Raw genomic sequence first — 21,655 nt, 5'->3', positions numbered from 1 at the left:
ACAGCGGGAAATAGGAGAAGCCCTCCTGGGGAACAGGAGAGGAGGCGGCCAGCGCTGTGCTCCAGAGCTCCAGCCCCTCGGGCGAGAGAAGCAGAGGCCTCTATTTTGGAAACACGATGTTTTCATGCTCTTTGCTTTTTCTCTAAGTACGTTCCTGCTGCCCCTGTAGATTAAGCCTGATTCCTGCAGGAGAAGACAGACCGCAGCTAATGCTAAGCTTCGGACCACAAGAAAAAGGTGTGTTTGTACAGACCAGCTCTTTAAGCAGGGTAAGGAAGCAGAGCGAGGGAGTCACAAGAAATCCCAAAATTGTGGGGGATAAGGTCCCAGCCAAAGGTCCAGCAGCCATCCCTGCCTGGAGAGTGTCTGGCCCGACCCTTTCCGCGGGGATCCACTCGGATAAAGTGGATCCTCTTCCTGGGCATGGTCAAAGAAACAGAAGGTATAGTAACCGCCCGCCTAAGCAAAGCGCAGCCTGGGAAAGGAAGAGGAGAAGCCTAAGTGAGGAGGGGTGGGGGGAAGGGGAACGTCCAGGAGAACCAGAACAAGCTGGGTCTTTAGGCAGACCCAGCCTCAAAGCCCACCCACCCCGACCAGTCTTGTCAAAGGAGAACGTTCCACTCAGAATGCCGAGCCAGAGAGGGCCCACACCCCACTCACACCGCAGCCAGCCAGACACAGCTGTCGTCTACAGTCACACCTCACTCAGGTACTCCAGGGACACACACGCCAACATGGCCCTGTGGTTCAAACTGTTTTATACTGAAATACACATGGGCTGATCCAAAAAGGGTTGGGTTGGGGGCGAAAGAAATGATGAAAGGAGGGTGATCCCAGGACTCGATGTCACCAGCTCTTGGAGCGTGTGCCAGTCTGTCTGCTTGCCCCTGGCAGGCTGGTGAGGCCTGGAGGTCCAGCGGAGCTCGGCTAAGCCGGGTGGAGAAGGCAGCCAGTCCTGGGCCGGAGTCCTCAGCTGAAGGGCTTCACCAGCTTCATGGCAGCATAGTTCTGGAGGGAGGGAAGAGGAGGGACACACGATGACAGCTGCCAGAGGGGCGAGAGCTGGGAAAGGAGGCTCACCTACTCAACCACCTGCCTACACCTTACCCTCCCCACCCCCCGCACGGCACTCAGCTCGACACCCCACTTCCCGGGGCTCTCGCCAACCACCCAAGCCCACACCCTCCTGAAACTCTGCTTGCACCCTCCAACCTGGGGCCACGGCTGCCTGAATGGCCCTGTCTTCTCCCCCACCAACCCAAGGCCCACGTCCATGCTCCAGCCACCTGCCAAGAGGACTCTGATCATCCAGGGCCTGGTCAGGGGCAGGCCTGCCCTGGCCTCTTCCATCAGATGGGTGGCCTGAAGGCATGGCCATGACTCTCCCCAGGACCTCCCATGCATCTCCACATGGGAACCCACATGAGCTCATTGGCCACCACACTCCCATCCAGCCAACAGAGAGGGTTGAGGGGTGGGGTGTATGGGGATGACCCACCATGCAGGTTAGCACCAGAGATGGGTCACCCCTGATTAAGCCCTGCCTATTGCAGGACCGACAGGAATCTCCCCTCCCCACTCCTCCCCCCAAAAAACCATGAAAACACATACAACACAACACAAGGTTCCTAATTGGGACAGTATGTTCCCCAGCGCCGGCCCGGGAAAGCCAACTCTGGAAACAAAGCCGCCGCTCCTTCCCCGCCAGATCGCCTCCTGCCTCCCCACGCTGGCCCTGCTCCCGGCTGGCTCTCGGGGGGGGGGGGGGGAGCTGGGAGGAATCAGACAGGCTGCCCTCCATGTCCCCCTCCCAGGGCAATTTCCAAGAGGGTGGGAAGTTGGGCCAACTGGAGGGGAGCTGACCTGGCTTTAGGCCCCTCTCTACCAGACCCTCGGCCCCCAAGGCCTAAGAGCCAGGTGAGGGTCTAGGACCCACCAGGTGATCGGGCGACTTGGCTGGAGGGGAGCAGGATTTGCCCAGGTGGTAGCAAAGACCTACAAACAAACAAGGTCTGCAGCCTCAGGCCTATGCTGCCCCTCTAGCCCCGGACCCCTCACCTAGGATCTGGCCCTCACATGCAGCTCTGGGAGAGGGAAAGCAGAGTTGGTAGTTTAAAGAGGACAATTTCCAGCAGGACTCAAGGAGAGTGATGCCACAGTTGGGCGACAAGACAGGGGAGGAGCTCTCAGCAGGGCTATTGTTCAAAGAGCTTCTCTGCTCCTGCCCACAGGGCCTGGGGCTAAGGCTGCCCCGGAGATGAGGGACTACAGGCTGAAGTGACTAGAAATCTTCCCTCCTTCTCCTGGCCAGGTAGCAGGCCCTCCTTCCCTGGACCCCTCAAGGCCTGGCCTGCCACCCAAGTACCTGGCAGGGCAGGGCCAGCTAGGTCAGAGGCTGGAGCTAGTCACAGAATGGGTAGTGGTGACACTTGGGACCTGCCCTCCCCTTGGCTCTTCAGGAGAAGGCTGGTTTGATGTCAGCACCCCCAGGGAAGGCAAAAGAGCTCCCTTAACCACAGTGCTAGTCGCAGCCAGGCAGAGCAGTCCTAGCCCAGCCCCCCTTTCATGGGGTTGGGAGAGCCTCGCCAAGGTCACCAAGGACGTCACTGGCAGAGCCGGAGCCTAGCCAACGTCTGACTCTAAGCACAGAGCTTGGTCCCGCACAGCAGCGATTCGCAAACCTCGATGTGCCCAGTGCAGATTCTCCTGCGCAGACCTGGGCCGGTCCAGGACTCCGCATTTCTAACCAGCTCCCTGGTCCTGCCGCTGCTGCCCCTCGGACCACGGCCTTGAGGAGCAAGAGTGTACGCCAGCTCTCCTCTCCCTCAACTCCCCTGGCCCGACCTCGGGATGGAGCACAACCCTGTCCCTTGTCCACCGGCTTCGCTGCGTCTCCCAGGGAACCATGCTCCCCAGCGGTGCAGAGCTCATCACCTCCTTGCTCATCCCCACAGCACACCCTGTGCTTAACGGAGCCCTCACCTGACTGAGCAGCAGCCAGATGTACCCAAAATGAGAGGAGGGGAGCCTGAGGACAGGCCGGCGAGGGAAACCATGCTTCCCTGACTCAGCAACCCGGGCCTGTCCCAACGCAGGAGACACTAAGGCAGAGTCCTGGGCCCGAGTCCGGATCCCAGGCGGCCACATGGCACGTGCACTTCCATAGGCCCGTATGGGTGATTCCGTGATTTTATCTTCCTTTGCTTCAAGAGGGGCCCCCAAACTGCACATGTTTCAGGTAGGTCCCTGTAACCTGGGCCCTCCCCTAGCCCGCAGCCAGAGTTAGACAACTGGCTGCGACTCTCCCCGGAGCGCATTTCAGCAAGGCGCTCCAGGTGACCACAGCTGGCTTAGAGGGCCTGGCCTGCAGCCGGACACATCAGCCATCCTGGCTCTAGACCCTCCTTTGTCACTTATGGCCCAGAGAGCAGCTGGGGTCTGGACAGCTGGGCCAGATGGTCCCCCTGCTATTCCTCACTGTCCATGATATGAGGGACTAAAGGGGATGGCTTTGGGGTTTTAACCGTCTTAGGTAGGAGATGTGCGCTGCTCATAGAGGGCCTCGCCAGCCACAGTGGGAGAGAGCTCTCCATCCTCCTTCTCCTCCTGGAGGATTCACTAAGCAGAGAGCACACGAACACATAATTGTAATTCCCAGAGCAGACTGCCTGCTGTGGGGACAGTGCCCTTGGCCGGCAGCCTGGTGCTGAGCAGGACAGAGGCCCACAGTGGCCGGAACCGAAGACCAGGAGCTGTGCGGATAGCTGTGCAGCCCTGAGCCAGTCCCTTCCCCTCACTGGGTGTCCATTTCTTTGCCATTACAATCCGGGTGACATGGGGTTGATCAAGCTATTCTCTCTACTTTTATATCAATTTGAAATTTGCTTATGAGAGAGTTTTTTTAAAAATTAAAGAACATTAAAAATCAGGAATCAGCCTGGGAACCCTTCGAAGTCTGAAGTTCCAGAGACACGGTGGGGCGGGGGGCTGGAGCATCATTGGGGCTCCCTGATGAGCTGTGAGGGCGGGAAAGCACAGACAGGGAACAGAGGCCCTGCTACTCCTCCCCGGGAGGCGCCCAGTGAAGCCAGGGGTGCAGCCGCCCTCGCTAGAGTGGCCCCCGCGGCTCCTTCCCAGGCATCAGCTGGCTTCCTACCAGCACCACAACGTGCCCTGGTGAGAGGCTCCTGGGGCCGCCTCCTGCCCGCCCACACCTTCCCCCATACCCACCCCACTGCAGGAGACAGGACGCACTCCATCAAGGCCCTCAGGCAGACCGGGGACCCTCTTCCAGCGCCAGGGCCTCCCTTCCCCTGGACCGCAGCAGGTGCCATTCTTATAAACAGGGGGGCCTTCCCTTCTGCTCTACCATCCACACCTACCCTTCCCTTCCAGACCCACTGCCTCACGCTCCTTTAAGAAGGTTCCCCTGCCCACCCCTGCCCAAGGGGCCTCACCTTCTGCCAGTGTGGATTACAGAGCTAGGCACTTGCTGAGGACACCTATGTCTCCCCGTTAAAGGCAAAAACTCAGTCCCCCCGGACGAAGAGTAAGACTTCGTCCCAAGGGCAGGACTTTGTCTCTACCATACTGGGGACTCTCCAGAGTAGGGGCTCCGTCTCCCTCATCAGACCAGGGGCTCCTCCAAGACAGTGTCCGGGCCGCGCCAGGCCGCCTTACCGGGAAGGAATAGAGGAAGATACCCAGGAAGAGCAGCAGGATGACGAGAACGATGAAGAGGATGATGGCGCACCGGAACCGCCGCCACAGGATGAACTTCATGGTCTTGTACGGGGAGGTGAACCACAGGAAGGAGGTGTCAGGGCGCCTGGAAGTGAGACCCCAGAGGTCAGCAGGGCACCCCCTACCCGGGCTGCTCCCAAACCGCCCCGGCCCTCCACCGCTGGCCCCGGGACCTGCCCCCACTCAGGGCCGCCAGCCCTTTTCCTCTGCATTCCCTTGTCCTCCGGGCCTCTGCCGCATCGCCCGTGCTGTCCTCCTCCTCTCGGTGCCGCCAAGCCCTAGGCACCCTCCGAGACCCAGTTCTCAGCCACCAGCTCCCCTTCCTGACCTGGAACTTAATCACAGACTGGAGCTGTGGGAGGCAGGCGAAGGCGCGAGGGGCTGCTGCGTGAGGTGAGCTACGGCCCCCTGAGCCCCCGCTGAGCCAAACCACCTGCCAAGACGCACAGGGCTGCTCCATGGTCAGGGAAGGATGGTGGGAAGTGAACCCGGAAAGCCGACTGTCTCTCACTCACAGCCGAGAACCTCAAAACCTTGCCCTAGGTCATCCGCCAATTCAAAGAGCACGCAGGGTGTCGTGTCTCAGTAATGACCTCACTGCGTGCACTGGGTCTCGCTTGTCCTTGCACCCAGATCCCAACATCCTTGGGTAGGGATGCCTCTCACAGCTCTGCCAGCTCCACGGCACTGGGGATCTCGCCAAGATAAAGTGGCCCGTCTGCGCCCAGTCTGACCTGAGCCGGGCTGTGGGGAGGGACCCACAAACGCAGCTCTCACCGCTGCCCCCACAGCCGTCCTCCTGCCCCCAGTAACTGCCCTCAAGGCCTCGACATCCACTGGATTGGTCTATATCCTTCAGGGGGCTATGAGGTAGGGAAGACAGGGATTCACGGATGGCCAAATTAAGGCTGGACGGCCATTTGAAAGCCACATGGACACCACAGGTAAGCCACGGAAGGCAGCTTTAGTCAGGGTAAAAACCTTGATTGGGCTCCAGAGCCGATCAGAACAGGTATGAGAATCCCAGCTTCCCTTTCCCAGTGGAAAGACCTTATTTAACTTGGCTGACATTGTTTCCTTATCTGTAAAATGGGGATAATAACAACCCAGCAGGGAAGGTTCCATACCACGACATATTTATGCCACGTGACCACATGCTCGGCACACAACCAACACCTACCCGACAGCCCCTGCTTCTCGAATTAGCTGAGTTCCCCGTCATGATGACTGTCACCTGCCCCTAACTTACCCAGTAGCTTTGGGCAAGTCACATCCCCCTCTGAGCCATGTCGGCCTTATGACCTGTGCATGGCTATGCAGTGGGAGCCTCCTGGACCACCCCTCCCAGCCCCCTGGGCATCAGGGGTCAAGAGCTGGGCACTCACTTTGGGTCCTCGAGCTTGGGGTTCATGTTGGGTTCATCCCGGCCTTGACCCGCAGGCCGCTCTTCATGCTCACTCTCTGCTACAATCTCCAAGGTCATTTCCAGCTTGCCCTGAGGGGACATGGGGGACCTGATCAGGTGCACAAAGGCTCTGCCTCATGGCTTGGAGAGGAATTCAGGCAGAACAGACATAAGAGCCACTTTATTATGATTATTTTTTTAAAGATATAGGGTTGCTCTGATCACAAAAGCACCACTGCTCCTTGTAGACCATTTAGAATCTACAGAAACGTCTACGGGAGAACATCAGCCATACTTCCACTATGTGGAGACGAGTACCGTTCCTATTTTTATGTACTAGAGCTATTTTCCTCTGCAAGTACATGCGGTATCTCACGGCGTCGGTATCGTTCTAGAGCTTGCTTCTTTCATTTAGAAATATGTTTCACTATACAATTATATATTCTTTAAAGTTTGCTTTTTAATGGCTGTAAAACGTTCTATGGGATGGTTGACCATGATTTACTTAGTAACCCACTTATTTTGGTTCATTGAGGTTGTTTCCAACTCTCTGATGTTATAAATAAGGGCTGCAGAAAACACCCCAGTGCCTACATTTTTAATTGTGTCTGTTTATTTCTTTAGGAGAGATTTATAAAAAGTGGGATGACAGAGTCCAAGGGCATAAATATTGTTAAATCCCTGGCTATATACTACCAAATTGCTTCCCTAAATGGTAAAACCATTAGTCCTCCCAGCAGAAGTAAAGGAGGGGTCTGCCTCTGAGTCTTCACCAGCAATGAGCATTTAGGGTTTTTTTAATGTCTAATTGAATAGGCAAAAGTGTTTTTACATTGAAAACGATTTCTTTAATTACTAGGGGGAATGAACCCTTTTAAATGTTTCATGGCCATTTGTACTTCTTTTGTGTATTATCTATGCAGGTCCTTTGCTGGTTTTTCTTTTGAGGTGCTAGTATTTCTTAATAAGTGTTAAAATTCCTTCTACAATAAGGGTACTTCATTTCACTGTCCACTTTAGGGGCTGGCCGGCTGCCCGCAGTTTCTCAGTAAACTGTCCGGGATTCACTTCCTCTCCAGAGGAAGGAAGGAGAGTTCTCCACGGTGTCGTGGTGTCATGGCACCCCTGAGCAGAGGATGGTCCCTGGCAGGCACTCCCCAGGTCCTCCACTGGAAGCCTGGTCCAGAGGGGAGCCCAGGACACAGATCTCTGGAGGCCAAGTAACAGAGCATAAATTACACGGGGCCCACAGAAGGTAAGGGTATCTTTCCATTTAAATAGGCTTCCTGGGATGCAAGCCTCAAGGAGCCAGTGTAGAAGGCTGGGAACGGGAAGAGAACCATGACAGTAGTTGAGGACAGGAAGAGGCAGGGTAGGAGACAAGGAGGGCGCCAGGTACATGCCCAGTGATTCCTGCAGAAGAAGCTAGCCAGGCACCTGCATCAGGCTGGAGGGAGCGCACTTACCGCCAGGATCTTCTTCTCACCGTCTTCTGCCACACAGGGCCACCAGCCCTTTACTGTTTTCTGTTCAAAAAGGGACACAAACCACTCCGGGTGGAAAGTGTCGTCCAGCTGGTCCAAGGAGCACTTCTCGGCTGTCTTGGCAGGCTTGGGCATGCGGTTGAGATCCAACTGCAACGAGCCTGCGGCCGAGAGGGGTCCTTTAGCAGAGGGTTCTCGACTGCTGCCAGCCTGGGGCTACCCTGGGGCTGGACAGTTCCAAGAAAACTGTCACCTCCTCCACTTGGATCTATGGGATAAGCCACGGGTTGAATCTCACAAACTCTTCATTTCCCCACCCATCACCTCTCGTTCCCCACAGCTGTCCATGCAACTCCCCACGCAGCCGTATGCTCAGTAATCTACTCCTACTGGTTCAACCTTCACAGCGCTTCCCACACGCTCAATTTCAGTTTCCGTTGTACAAATCCATTCATTCACCCATTGTCTACAGATCCATCCATCCATTCATTTTTTAAATTGCTTTTATTGTGGTATAATATACATAACATAAAATTTGTCACTTTAACCATTTTTAAATGTATAATCAAATGGCATTAATTACATTCACAACATCATGCCACCAATCACCACTACCTATTTCCAAAACTTTTTCATCCCCCCAAACAGAAACTCTGTACCCATTAAGAAATAACTCCCCATTCCCCCTCCTCTCGGCCCCTCAGATATTCTAATCTCCCTTCTGCCTCTATGAATTTGCCTATTCTAGATATTTCATAGAGGTGGCCTCATAAAATATTTGTCCTTTTGTGTCTGGCTTATTTCACATAGCACGCTTTCCAGGTGCGTCCGTGTTGAAGTATGTATTAGTGCTTTGCTCCTCTTTGTAGCTGAACACTGTTCCGTGGGATGGAGAGACCACGCCTTCCATTCATCTGTCGATGGGACACTTGGGTTGTGCCCACCTTTTAACTATTGTGAATCGTGCTGCTCTGAACACGGGCATGCAAGTGTCTCAGTCTCAGTTTTCAATTCTTTCGGGCATGGGAATAGAATTGCTAGGTCATCTGGTAATTTCTGTGTTGGGATTTTGAGGACCTGCCAAACTGTTTCCCACAGCAGCTGCACCATTTTACATTCACACCAGCATGTCTGAAGCTTCCAATTTCTGCACTTCCTCTCCGACACTTGTTGTTTTCAAGTTTCTGCTTTTTTTTTTTCTTTTAGAGCCATCCTAGTAGACGGGAAGTCCTACCCCACTGTGGTTCATCTGCCCATTTTTTCATCTGCCCCCCCTTGTTCTCCAAGCAGCCATCTTTCTAGATGGTTTATCTACTCATCCATTTTATCCATCATCTCCCTGTATAGCTCCATCTACGTGGTTGAACCATATGAAAATGGTATTCAACTATCTTGACCTATAAAAACAGCAATTTCATGTGGTTTCATCTAATCCAATCACAACTGCATGATGAAGTCAATGGGATTGGAGCGTGAATTGCTGAAAGGATTAAGTGAAAGAGATAAATCTAAAAAAATGTTTTCTGAGGCCAAATTAAAGAAATTCTTGAATACCAGGCAAAAGAGATTACATTTTTTTCAGCGTGGAATGCTCGGTTGCTGTAAGTATCCACCAATGGGGTCTACCGTTCTAGTTTTCGTTCTTTCCACTCATCCACTTATTTCCCCATCTACCCATCTGCGGGGATCTAACTATCTCCATCTCTCCACAGCCGCCATTTCTTGAGAACTACACCTATCCGTTAATCAGGCTGTCATTCTGTCCATCCATTTGTTCAATTCTGTTTGAGCGTTCATCTATCCATCCGCCCGCCCACATGTCTCTCCATCCCTCAAGTGTAGGTGAGTGTTTATTTCCCATTTTAAAGATGGTCCTAATATAACATTAGGAAAAATCAGGATACTAAACCGTGTGGGGGTGTGGGTGTGTGTGTGCGCACGCTTATACACAAAAGTACCCCAGTATGATCTACATAAAAGACTGCAAGGAAACATCATATAATCTCTGGATGGCAAGATGATAGATCTTAACTATTACTTTTTTTTAAGTAATAAATATTTTTAAAAAGCAAAATATGTAATTAGAAACACATTATGAAGGCGGAAAAAGAAACCTACTAAAGTTAAAAGTAGTCGTTTTGACGGCTTTATTTGTATTTTTTAAAACAAAAGATGAGCTCATTTTGTTTTATTTTGAACACCGTTTTCTCATTCAGTAAAAACGCAGCTTTCTTTGTTTTTCTTTTTAAAATTAATTTTCTGAAGCCTCACCTCATAAAGAAAAGGCTGATAGAATGATGCCCCAAAAAAAAGTTAAGTCTGTAAGCAAAAAAGACTCCATAAAAAAATTAAAAAGCAATTAAAAAAGTGGGAGGAATTACTTGTAATGGGTCCTTACTATGTAAAGAGCAGGCAGCCCTCCTCAGAGCGCCCCCTGCAGGGGCCCAGGGGCTCAGCAAAGACCAGATCACCTTTCTGCAATCCAGGGGCAGCCAGGAAGGGCTCCAGTGATCCATCCAGAGCCATCCTGCTCCCAAGTAGCAGAAAGGGCCGAGAATCCAGGACTCTTCTCAGGCTGCCTTTCTCATGAGGTCCACTTTTTTTTTAATTGAATTAAAACTCCCATCCCATAAAATGTAACCATTTTAAAGTATAAAACTCAGTGCCTTTTAGTATATTGAGTTGTGCCAGCACCAGTTCTAATTCCAGAACATTGTCATCACTCCCAAAAGAAGCCCCATACCCATTAGCAGTCACTCTCACTCCCCTCCTCCCAACGCCTGGCAACCACCAGGCTGCTTCCTGTCTCTGGATTTGCCTACTGCGGACGATTCATGTGAACGGAAGCATACAATCTTAGTCCTTTTGTGACCGGTTTCTTTCAGTTAGCATGTTTTCAAGGTGCATCCATGTTGTAGCATGGAACCATATTTCCTTTCTTTCTATGGCTGAATAATATCCAATCGTACAGCTAGACCACGCTTTCCAGGGAACTCTTAGAGTTGTGACAGGGCTGTTACTCACAGTCCCACCTGCTGGCCCCGTACAACCATCCTCCTCGCCCCACGTCTCACCCCGTCTTTACCACATCCTCCAGCCCAGCACTCCCTGCTCCCAGCTCGGGTTTCTGCACACTTCTCCCCCACTGGAATCCTGCCTGGGGGCCTGGAGGATGGAGCCACGGTGGCTCGTTCGCTCATCACTCAGGCACAAGCGTGAGGACTGACGAGAGCCCCTCACTTACTGGGCCCAGCTACCCCGTCTAGACAGGGGTTGAGGTGGGGGTATCCTGTCAAGGGTGAGGCCAGACAGTCAGCAACAGCCGGCTCATGCTTGTCCCGCCTTTGACCTGCGCTTTTCTCTCTTCCTGACTCCTACCATCCACGTAGCCTGGCGTTCAATGCCACCTCCACTGACAGGCCCTCAGGCACTCCTCTGTGCCCCAGACCGTACTTAGCACCAGGGAGCAGTGACCCTGAGCTCCCTGAGGACGGGAAGTAGGACCACTCCTCCAGCCGGCCTTCCCAAGAATGGCACATGCGCACACACACACATGCACACACACACACATGCACACACACACACACATGCACACACACACACATGCACACACACACATGCACACACACACACATGCACACACACACACGCACATACACACACATGCCCACACAAGTGGGGGTTCTGGGTCAACTCCCAGTGGACAGAACGGTGCTGACTGGAGACAGTGCTCACCCAGAAAGTCGTCAAAGGAGAACTTGTCATTGTCCCAGATCTGAAATACCACTCGTGCTGGGATTTTGCTCTCAGTCTTGTCCAGCCTCCAGAAAGCATCCTGGCCCAAAGGAAGAAGGAGGGAAGCAAGATTAGAGAGAAAGAGTGGTTCCTTCCAACTTGGAAGGCTGCCTGGAGGAGGCAATGAATGGGAGATCTCTTAGGGACTTGCCAGTGCCGGGTCTTGGCGGGAAGATTGCTAAGATGCCAGCGGACAGTGTTTGAGGACCCAGGAAGGAACCATGTAAGCTGACTTCACACGACATGGCTCCTTGAAGCCTCCCAGTGCCACGAGCAGAGGTTTCATTCCCATTTTACAGATGATGGAGCAGAGACTTGGAGAAGTTAACAATCTGCCGACTTGCAGAAGGTCTGACCGCTAGTAATAATATCAGTCTGCACTTCCTCTGTTCTAGCCCTTTGCCAATCTGAGCTCGTTTACCCTTCCAACAACCTTTAAGGGACATGCTGTCCTTACAGCTGAGGAAACCAGAGCAAGGAACTTGTCTGAGTCACACTGCCGAGAAGTGGCGAGCTGGGATTCAAACCCAGGCAGGCAGGCAGGTTCCAGAGTCTGGCTCTCACCTCTAAATCCTACTTTGCGGGGCGCCTGGGTGGCTCAGTCGTTAAGCGTCTGCCTTCAGCTCAGGTCATGATCCCAGCCCTACATCGGGCTCCCCACTCAGTGAGAAGCCTGCTTCTCCCTCTCCCACTCCCCTGCTTGTGTTCCCTCTCTCACTGCCTCTCTCTCTCTGTCAAATAAATAAATAAAATCTTTTTAAAAAATAAATAAATAAATAAATAAATAAATAAATAAATAAATAAATAAATCCTGCTTTGCCCCCATGCTCTTGGGGAACAGGTAGGCTGGCTGGGAACCTGGGGGCCCCCACCCCATCCTAGCTGTCACCAGAGGGATCCCCTGGACACACTGCTGTAAGGAGCTGACACTGGGCGACAGTAACCCCAGCTCCTAGCTTACCATGGCAACCCACCCCATCTTTACTCTAAGAGCTTGCTCTGGGGCAAATCAAAAGCCCCCAGTGCCGGGAAGTTCTCCACCCTCCCGCTCTCCCTACCCCGCTTTCCTGAGACCACTCAGCCTGGACGAGCCTTATCATGGGCTTCTTCCCACAGAGGCCTCGTAGAACCTCTGAGAGATAAGGATAGGCATGCTGAGGCCTGGGCTCAGCCCTGAATTCAGCCACGCTCAACCCGAAGGACTGTCCCTGGGGCTTTCCTGCTCATGCTTGTTCTCTGTCCTCTCGCTATAGCTTTTCCTGAGTGAGTGGCAAGGACTGGAACTGTTGTGACGATCCCGCAGACGCTGGAGGCCAGATCTTCAGTATGCCAGGTCCCAGCAAGGGCCTGGACCAAGTCTCAGGGGACAGACTCTACAGGGAGTCCAGGAGAGCTGTTGATCACAGAGGGTTTGCCTGCCCCTGGGTGCCCTGTGCCCACAGCCTCGCTGTGTGGCCACCCCCGGTCACGCAGACCCACAGAGCTCCTGGACCAAAAACCCTGCCCTGTGAGGAACGGTCACCTTGCAAAGCACACCACTGCAGCCTGGCCCGCTGCCTGATTTGGTGAGGGGCTCGGGCCCCCAGCTGGCCCCCGTCTGGTACCTCCCCTCTTCCGGGCCCCAGCCCTCCTGCAGGTGCCTCCCTTCTCTGGCGGGGCTTTTATGGCCAGCTCCGCAGGCCCGCCTGCACAGGCCGCCAGCATCCTCCATTCCTCTGGCCGCCCGGTTTATGGGCTCAGTAATGAGCCAGAGGTTCAAACGGCCCCTGGTGGGAGCAGCTGGGCTGGAGCTCCAGCCTGGGGAATGGCCCCCCAGGTCCCAGGCGCTCATTATGCTCCCGGTCTGGGCCCTTTTACTAGCTGTTTATTTGCAGGGTGGGTGCCTGACTTGCAGGCAGGCCCCAGTGGGTGTGCTGGGCTCCAGGTGGGGAGCCAGGCCAGGGCAACCAGCGGTGGTTCAAAGCAGCCGGATGAAAGGAGACCCTTGTGCTTTACGACAGTCTCGTCTGGTTTAATGGGGTCCCCGGAGGGCCTGCCTGCCAGAGGCCCCGAACCCCTCGGCAAAAGCCTGGCTCTGTGGCAGGACTGGGGAGCCCAGAGGCTGTGCGGTACCCCCACACCATCCCACACCCAGACTCAGTCCTTTGGCCCAGACCAGCTCATTGGTGCCCCACTATGGGCACATTCCACCTGCCTCCTAGGCCCCTTCTCCCACAGAGGGACCCCCTGGCTCTTCCTGGTCAAGCCAGGTCCTCCCTCATTCTCCTGGTTGACTTCAGAGCCTCCTCGACGTCTTCTGACCTCCTCCACCCCTCCCTTCAGAGACCTTCTCCTGGAGCATGACACCCCATGGAATCCCATTGCCCCCCCCCCCCGGGGGGACCTCTCCTAGACTCCCTGACTCCTCTTCCTTCTCTCCACCCTAGCAGCCCAGCTGGGCTTCTCGTTCTTCCAAGGCTAGCGCCAGCCTCTGGACAATGCCTCAGTGGGTCAGCCTGAGTCCCTTCTTCCTTGCCAGGGCCTAAGACAGAGAGCTGGAACTCTTCCAGTGCCAGAATGCAGCCACCTCAAATTCTTAACCAGCAGCTCCAGCTGGGCCCCTAGCACTTCCAGCGTCTCAGCAGATCTCAGCCTCACGATTGGCTCTCTCTCCCTCCCCCGTTCCTCTTCTCTCCTGCTCTCCCCCCCTTTGCTCCCTCACTCAGGATGATGGCTTCTTCCAGGCTTTTCCATTTGTCTCAAGTCACCTGCCACAGTGCCAGGAGACTCTCTCTCTTCCTACTTTGTAGGAAAAACCAATCCTGTTTCCTGTGCCCCCTCGCCCACATCTCCACCTGTCACAGCGAGGGGGCAGTCCTGCCTCCCATTTAAGCAGGCCACTGGGCATCTCTCAGCCTCGGTTTCCCATCCGCACGTAGTCCGTTGTCCGTTGTCCAGTGTGCCGAGCCCCTGAGACAGGATGCCTGAGCCCTCCCGGCCCCATTCCCAGCCCCGCTCCCCTTGTGCCCGCAGCAAAGAGAAGCGGTGTGTGTTTCATTTGGAGCTCTTCCCCCAACAAATGCAACATTTGCTTTGTTATGGAAACAACTTGTGACAGACAAACACACTAAGCAAAGGCAAATAAGATTAAACCTACAAAGAGGCTAGGCTTTCCTTGACTGCACAGAACCCCAGGCTGTTGCTAAATTCTGCCTTCTGGCAGGCCTGTGCAGCAATCCTGGGGTGAAAGCATTCATTTAACCTCGTCGAGCCTTGTTTTCTTTTGTTTGATGGTTTCAGAATGTTCACTGGACCATTTTGGTTTCTCTAAAATGCAGAGGATCCTGTGTGTTGGGCTGGGCAAGGGTCATGAGGAAGGATTAAATGAAGAGAGCCAATAAAACCTCGGCAGTGCCCAGGAAGTACGGTCTATAGTTCTCTTCTTGGAGCCACTCAACCATTCGGGAAGGAAGGCATCGCAGAGGCTTGGCGGCTTGAAGCCTCGCCCCGCCTCGGGAAGGAAGTCGGACCAGCAGGACCTACACACCAGACAGGCATCCACGGTGTCCAATGGAGAGCCCCTCGAGGTGGGTGGGTTCTGGGTGGGATGCAGGCAGTCGGCTCCAACAGGTGCTCTCTGCCTCCAGCCGGCCCAGCTCTGAGGCCTCCCTGTGCTTTGAGGGCTCTCCCCAAGGGCAGGTGCAGGGCCACGAGGAGGGAGGATGCCTGCCTCGTGCTCCTTCTGTTGCAGGAGAAAAGACTTTACCACCCAGATGAGACCTCAACGAGGAGATGCTGAGACACAGAGAGCTGAGGTCCCAGGACCCACCTCCGCCCTCCGGCTGACGCAGCAGTTCCCCCAGGGGCCTGCAGCTAGCCGTGAGGTCAGGGAGGGAGGAGGGCAATGGCTTCCAGCCTGGAAGGCCCGAGCTGCACCCAGTAAGTGTCCAGCTTGGACAGTGACCACAGGCACCAGACGCAGAAATGTGGGGAACAATGTCACAGGAGGGACTTAGCTAAGCCACCCCAATCCTGTGGGCAATCCATCCACAGGGGAGGCCGGCCCTCCGAGGAGGCTCTCCCTATGGGGTCTGCCTCTCTGCCCCTCCCATCGCCATGTTGGGTGTCCCTTTGAATGTTCTGCCCACTCTGACCCTGAGACCCTTCCTGCCACTTGGTTCGTCTGGGGTCGGGAAGAAGGCAGTAGTTTCGGGATCTGGACCGAGCCACAGATGGTGGTTGTGGCGCCAGTGTGAGGGGGGTTGGGGCAGGGTAGCAATGCTGATGGTGGCAGTAATGGTAGAAGTGGCAGAAGTGGGGGGCGGGGAGACGGTGACGGCGGTAGTTGCCATGCGGTGATGGCCACTGGGGACAGGCACGCGCTCACCTTCTTAGAGACGGTGCAGACTTGCTCAGCGGGCAGGTAGTCAAAGGGGAAAATGAACCTCCAGTTAAAGTTGCCTTCGCCTCCCAGGGAGCGGTAGTGCACGTCCGTCTTCTGCTTGTGCTCTTCAAAGCCGACCATCCAACTAGACAACACGGCAACGACACGTGTCATTAAGGCGTCCGCCACAGCGTGCATCCCCAGCTTACGCAAAGGAGGAATTAAGAAGGTAAATGAACTCAGGAAAGGATAAAGCAAAAATAATTCCGCAGAAATCTCTATGTGCCATTAATTTTAAAACATTCTAACTTCTCTCTTGAGGGACATTCTCAAACCTTCCAAGTTCAATCCAAGGATTTTTGTAGAGGGAATCCAGTGGGAGAAGGACTCCCCAAAGGCAGGGACCACCCCCAAGAGGACCTCCTTCCTTTCTCATTCCCTCCTTCCCCTAGGCTGGGGCTCCCCCTTTCCACCACCCCAAAGGGAGCAGGGCAACACCATGAGGCTGGGACAGGTGAGAAGGCGGATGCCTCCCTACCCTTTCACGTAAATGTCACTCATCTTCTCCCCCGTGATGCTGAGGTCATCCAGGATCACGTCCTTTGTGTTCCAGATAATACAACGCAGGAAAAACCTGTGGAGGAGAAGGGCTCAACTCCACGTGGATTTCCCAGCAAAGGGTGGGCCGTCCTTGACTGAGAAGCCAAGAGGCCAGCTCACCCAACAAGACCCCGCTGCTTGCCTGGCTGGACACTTAGCCAGGCCCACACAAGAGCGACGCCCTGCAGCCCGAGTGGCCCAACGCCTGGCCCAAGAGTGACCTCCAGGTCCTATTCACATCGAACTGCAACCATCCCACCCATTGGCTCAGCCCCCAGTCCCTGGCTGGGGTAAGTCACCTTCTCGCTCTCCGTGGGGTGATGTTGAAGGGAGGTCCAGGACGCCCCAGGGCCTTGGGAAACAGATCGATCCACATCTGCAGCTTCCCCTACGGAGACATAACCCTGTTGTCTCCCCGTCTTTTTCATTCCACCAACACCTATCAACAGCTGCCCTGTGCCACACAGGTGGGGCCCAGGGCGAAGAAGCCCCAGGCCCTGCCCCAGAGAGGCTCCCCCCCCCCCCCCGCAGAGAGCAGGTGCCCTCCAGGGGACTTCAAGGCCGACTGCAGCAGTGGCTCTGCTGCCCCACAGGCCGATGACTTGGGCCCGGGGCCTGGAGGTTGGGGGTCAGGGCAGGCTTCTCAGAGATGATGATATTTGAGCTGAGTCTCAGGGCGCCAGGTAGACAAGGGTGGAAGGGCGTTTCCAGCTGAGGGAATGGCACGCCCAAGGTTTTGGAGGGTCAGAGAACACAGTTTAGTCCTAGGAGTTTCAGAGGATTTCCGCGACAGGAGAGCACTCCACCTGCCACCCCTCGGCTCCCTCCCTCTCTGCAAGCTGGGTACTATTTCTGTCCCCATTTCACAGAGAAAGAGCAGGGACTGAAGTAACTTCTCCAGAGCACAAAGCTAGAGACTGAAAGCTCACATCGACACCTGCTGTGCCACTTTGGGGCGCTGGCAGCCACACACCAAGGGCAAGAAAGCTCAGTTCCAAACAGCAGAGACCACGTCCCCTGCATGTCTACAAAGGCACCTTCGCTGCTGCCTCAGCCCTTCTCTGTTTGTCCCCTTTTCTCTCCTCCTTCTCCAAAACCCAGCCCTGGGCTCACCTCCTCCAGGAAGCCTCCCAGTCTCAGCCCTGGGCCAGCTGTCCCTTTACTCACCCACCCTCTGCATGGAGGATGCCCCGGCCCTCCTGATGACAGCTCTCAGTGACAGTTCTGACATTCTGTCACAGGGTGCCAGTCGCCCTGTCTGGATTCCCCACAGCAGCCCAGCCCCATGCCAGCCACCTGGATGTCACTGACAGATAGTAGTGGAGGGCATCCTGAGCCCAGGCTGAAACAGTGAGGCTTCTGAATGACCCATGGGAAGCCAGAGTTCTATCCATGGGGATAGAGGAGGTGGCTCGGATTCATTCCCCAGGTCCTGAGGGCTGCAGGAAGCCAGGAGAGGCCAGGCCCAAGGGGTCCTCTCATAGACCAATAGTGGTCACCACTCAGACTGTGGGAAAACATGTCAAGGAGGGATTGGCCAAATCCTGAGCTCCCCACGGGTGCCTTTGGGATATCCATGCTGTCCTTGGGGCGGGGCTAGCTGGGGTTCAGGGCTCAGGGGTGCAAGGGTCCTTGTCCTACCTGCTCAATGTCTGGCTGCAGGGGGCTGTAGAGAGGCCGGGACTCCACATGCTCGGGGACCAGGCCCAGCTGCCGGAGGACATGCAAGGCCAGACGCTCTTCCACTGGGCCCAGGTGTGGGTTCAGGACCCTGCCAGCCTCTGCTCCAGAGAGAAGACAAAAAAGATGCCGGGGCTGAGTAAGCAAGGGATGGTGGGGCTGCCTGGAGGCCTCAGGAAGCCCCTCACCCCCAGCCTAGACACACTTCTGATGCTCAGGTCACACTCTCTGCAAGGGAAGCCTCACAGTCCACTGGCTCCAGCTTTAAAATCCAGATTCCTCATTGCCATCATTTCTACCAAGCCTCGTCTATAAAGCTCTTCCTCTTTTCCACCAATACAAATCCTCCCTGCCCATCAAAGCTCACCCCTTCCAGGGAGCCCTCCCTGACTGCTCCAAACTCTGAGCCTCTGCAACCTCTACTTGCAGATCAGGCATCTAAGTGCTTTCAGTATGACTGTTCTCCCGTTCGCACAATCTGCTCTCTTGGGGAAATAGCTAAAATAATAGTGCTCACAGCAAACACTGATAAAGAGAAACCAGGCACTGTTCTCCATAAATCTTAACAGGCTCTACCCTTATAATAACCCTGGAAGGTAAGCGCTGCTTTCCTGCCCGTGTCACAGATGACAGAAATGAAACACAGAACGGTCACACCGCTGGTCCACAGAGCAGCCGAGATGACACCCTCACTTAGGAAAGACGCGGGACGGGACATGAACACCCTTCCCTTGTGCCTGGCGCTTCCCAGGGACAGCTCCTACCTGCCAGGGAGTGGGGCAGGGACTGGTGCCGTGGCCGGGATGAGGACATGGGGGTGCTTCTGACCCAGACAAGCGTGGCCAAGCAGCCAGCCACAGGAACCTGGAGCCCCCATGACAAAAGCTTCGACTGGGGGGAGGAGGGTCTGCGTGTGTCCAAACACACAAGTACACACACAGGTATATGCACTCAGGTGTGCCCATGTTCGAGAGCACAGATTTTCATGCACACACACACACACACACACGTACACACACACGTACACACACACACACGTTCATCCTGCACACCTGCTCTGTCCACTCTAACAGGTGCCACAAAGGAAGCGGCACAGCACTGCAGCAGGACCCCCGGGCCAGGGGTCTGGGTCTGCCCCTAACTGGCTGCTCCTAACTGAGCCACTCTTGGCCTCCATGGCCTCATCTGCAAAACTAGGCAGATGCCGGACCTCACCATCGAAAGCTTCTGGCTTTCCTTTCTTATGAACGTAGGACCCTGGTCCCCGTGCTACTGCGGCTCGCAGACCAGCGGAAGGAAGAGTTGGAAAGGCAGACCAGGAAGGAGGAGGGGGTTGGGGCTGGGCCATCCGAGCCACCATTCCCCCTGTATAACCTCAGTACCAGCTCTGACATCAAACAGCTCTGAAACCAGCAGGAAGTGAGCCCCCCGGGGCTGTAACACCTCCAGGGAGTCCGAGCAGCTCCCGGGGGACCATGTAGGCCTGTGGATGTCTCAGACACACAGGGAGAATTTTCAGGCGGGAGCCCTGGGCAGATCCGGGGCAAGGGTGCAGGCCGCAAGGCTTCCTGCTTGCCCTGGGGATGCTTCAGGTACAGGAACCAGGAGTCAGGGGTGCGGGAGGATGGCTCAGAAGATACCCAGAAGGCCAAGCTGGCAAGCTAGTGCAATTCAAGGAGAAAACAGTCCCAGAGGTCATCGGGACCCCAAATTCCAATTAAAGTCTGACCATTCAAAGCCAGAAGCAAACTGATCCTAATCGTGATCCTGACCCCTCGGGTCGAGGGAGAGCCCGCCCTGCGGGTCACATGGCAGCTCACCTATTTCCTCAATGGTGTATTCTTTATCCTGGAAGAGTACGCGGTCTGTGAGGTACACGGGCGCCTTGAGTCTGCGCTGCTGGCAGGTGAGCTGGAGAAGCTGGGAGGGGCGGAGCTGGTCCCTCCACTGGTTGGGTCCAGAGCTGAGGCCCAAACACAAAGCAAAGAAGAGACCCTCCAGGGCGCTGCCGAGGGCCGAGGGGTGCACGGGAGCCTGGGCACCCACCTGCACAGCCCCCCACCCTTCACTTTAACAATGGGCGCCCTCCCTCGCCGTGACTGGGGGTCCCACCTGACACACAGGGACACTGAGGCCCAGAGACGGCAGAACTTGTTTAAATGCATACAGAGTTGGAACCTAGATATTTACAATTTCCAGACTGAGAGAATCAGATCCACATGAGACCCAAATTGGCAAGAAGGGAGCAGGGGCTGGCCACACATGAGGTCCCCCGACACAGATCCCTGCAGGTTTCCGCTGGGGCCCACGTGACCCATTGTCTGCCTCCCTTCCCCTTTCCCTCCTTCCTCATTCTTCCCTCTACAGGGGCTTGGTAGTGTCCTAAGGAGAGCTGGGTTACAACATGATGAAGAGCCAGGTTCTTAGAGTCAGACAAACAGGTTCAAATCATAATCCCCCCCACTTACAGACCATAACATCTCTGGGCCTCAGTCTCCATATCTGTACAGTGGGGACAAGACCCGAGTTGGATCGAGTGAGAGAACACCTATCCAGTGCCAGGCACAGGGCTGGCCCAAGGTAAGTGCTCAGGATTCGGGGGGCAGAAGAGCAACCAGCCCCCGTGCACCTACACACAGTAGGTCTGTGGGAGTCCGCAGCGAGCCCCGAACTTGGACAGCAGCCTATTCTCCAGGTCGATGACTGTCTCCCCGATCTTCTCATCTTTGGAGAGGAGGTCATAGTCATAGAGTGTGATCTTCAGGTCCTTCTCCAGAGGCAGAGTGCAGGTCAGCTCGAACATCCTGCAGGGGCCCAGGGCAGACAGCAGGGTGCTGCAGGCTCCCTGATGTTGTGGGACACAGCGGGTGCTCAAGGGAGGGGAGTAGGGCCAGAGCAGGGGCCTGAAAGCCTTCCTTGGCCCCCTCCTCCCCTTCCAAGAGTGGCTCTGGTGTCCACCTTCCTCAGGCCCCTGTAGATCTTACCCCAGCACTCTACTGGTACTGGACTTTTCTGAGACTCTGCGTGTGTGTGTGTGTGTGTGTGTGTGTGTGTGTGTCAGACATTCCCAAATAATCTGGGCTGAGCATATAGTAGCTACCCTGCCTGATTAACGGCAGAATGAACAAATGAATTGGACAGAAAGTGAACACTGAAGCTTCTGCCAGGACACCAGGAGGCAAGAGATGTGATGGGGCCACAGGGCTGGAATATACCAAAGGGATGACCCGGGACCCACTCTGGGGACACTCTGGGCTTTACACCTGCTTGCAGAGCGGGAAGGAGGATTTGTGAAGAGATTTCTTAGGAGGGAGCGCCTGCTGTGCTCTGAGAACCCCAATCCTCCTCTAAGGTCAAATGTGGAGGGACGGCCCCCTTTCCCCTGAAACAGTTCCCTGCAGGCGGGAGATACAAGCCTGGCGCCGGACTCCTGCTCAAGGAAGAGAAAGCAGCTGGCTGCAGAGAGGAGGAGACAGAGGCGACACTGCTCCCATCCTGGCTGGGCCACCATGAAGCCAAACCGGAGCCACTTGGAAGCCGACCCCATGGGACCTGGGGCTCCAGCAGTGAGACTGTGGAGAGGCC

At 55.2% G+C, this 21,655-nt stretch overlaps 1 protein-coding gene across 34 annotated transcripts in view; it reads right to left on the bottom strand.

Moving 5' to 3' along the window:
- Nucleotides 1–741: 741 nt before the first annotated feature.
- Nucleotides 742–21,655, bottom strand: part of DYSF (dysferlin) — a 209,874-nt gene continuing 188,960 nt past the window's right edge. For all 34 annotated transcript variants that reach the window (XM_044392323.3, XM_044392349.3, XM_026483173.4 and 31 more), the window contains 11 exons: nt 20,704–20,874; nt 19,891–20,033; nt 18,032–18,171; nt 16,690–16,778; nt 16,329–16,424; nt 15,794–15,935; nt 11,368–11,467; nt 7,615–7,793; nt 6,129–6,238; nt 4,681–4,828; nt 742–1,008 (listed from right to left, as the gene is read on the bottom strand). In XM_044392323.3, coding sequence (XP_044248258.2) covers nt 970–1,008; nt 4,681–4,828; nt 6,129–6,238; nt 7,615–7,793; nt 11,368–11,467; nt 15,794–15,935; nt 16,329–16,424; nt 16,690–16,778; nt 18,032–18,171; nt 19,891–20,033; nt 20,704–20,874 — 1,357 coding nt within the window. In that variant the 3' untranslated portion in view covers nt 742–969. The remainder of the gene's footprint in view (nt 1,009–4,680; nt 4,829–6,128; nt 6,239–7,614; nt 7,794–11,367; nt 11,468–15,793; nt 15,936–16,328; nt 16,425–16,689; nt 16,779–18,031; nt 18,172–19,890; nt 20,034–20,703; nt 20,875–21,655) is intronic.

Source organism: Ursus arctos, unplaced genomic scaffold (assembly GCF_023065955.2).
Source record: "Ursus arctos isolate Adak ecotype North America unplaced genomic scaffold, UrsArc2.0 scaffold_8, whole genome shotgun sequence".
In the NCBI taxonomy this organism is placed as follows: domain Eukaryota; kingdom Metazoa; phylum Chordata; class Mammalia; order Carnivora; family Ursidae; genus Ursus; species Ursus arctos.
The sequence above is the reverse complement of the archived record's forward strand: the minus strand, read 5'-3'. Positions and strand labels throughout refer to the sequence as shown.